A 1,010-nucleotide genomic window follows, 5' to 3' on the forward strand; every position below is an offset into this window, starting at 1 on the left:
AATGCCTAAACAAGACAAGAACCAACTATATGCTTAACACAAACTTTCTGGTCCTCCCTCTAGCACACGGGGATCGGCCCTACGCACCGGGGGTGAAGCGTAGAGGTCACTTTAGCTTGTTGTACCGGAGTGGTTCATCGTCAAAAGAACAACAATGGCTTGTAGCATTTCCTATTGATTTGTCTAGGGGATGGGATGTAAAAGAAGGCTTTATCGTCTAAAGGCAGGGGTGAGCTTTCTCACTATACCTCGCTCTTCTTTTATCCCGCCTGCTTTCTTATCCCTGTTCCGTAAATTTCGTACGTAGACAGTTAGTTGCTCTGACTAGTTTTTTAGTGCAAAAAAGGACCAACGACGACCCTATCCTAAAGGAGAAGAAGGAGTAGGAGCAGAGCGGAGAATCTTTTTTGATTCCAGCCGAGAAGACTAGTAAAAGGAAGGATCAAGAATGTTATATATTTCAGGAGCTAGATCAGTTGCCGATGAACAAGTAAGAATTGCCTCAACAAAAATAGATGGAATTGGGCCTAAAAAAGCCATTCTGGTTCGTTATCGATTAGGTATCAGTGGGAACATAAAGATAAAAGAATTAACTAAGTATCAGATCGACCAAATTGAACAAATGATAGGTCAAGATCATGTTGTTCATTGGGAATTGAAGAGGGGAGAACGAGCAGACATCGAACGATTAATTTCTATTTCTTGTTATCGTGGAATTCGTCATCAAGATGGATCACCCTTACGCGGTCAACGAACTCATACTAATGCTAGGACTTGTCGCAAGCAAATTCGGAAATGAAAGAAGTATACCGAAAGCCTTGGTACTTGTCTGATCAATCACACTGATAGCTTCAATAGTTCACTGAAATTTTATTTGGGGATTTCACCGGTTACTAATCCAGTATCGGTATAGTAGGCCTCCTTGGCCACTCCACTAGTGGCCCGGCTTCGTCCTAGAAGCTACTGCTTCCGCCTCTCTAGGCTTCGCTCTCGCTCATGACTGGTATATG

General features: G+C 43.0%; 1 protein-coding gene across 1 annotated transcript; it reads left to right on the forward strand.

Annotated features, from left to right (window-relative positions):
• Positions 1-448: 448 nt before the first annotated feature.
• rps13 (ribosomal protein L13) lies at positions 449-799 on the forward strand. The gene has a single exon. The coding sequence runs from the start codon at positions 449-451 to the stop codon at positions 797-799; it is 351 nt and encodes a 116-aa protein (YP_008999564.1).
• Positions 800-1,010: the final 211 nt, after the last annotated feature.

The sequence above is a fragment of the mitochondrial genome of Helianthus annuus (assembly GCF_002127325.2).
Source record: "Helianthus annuus mitochondrion, complete genome".
Taxonomy (NCBI): domain Eukaryota; kingdom Viridiplantae; phylum Streptophyta; class Magnoliopsida; order Asterales; family Asteraceae; genus Helianthus; species Helianthus annuus.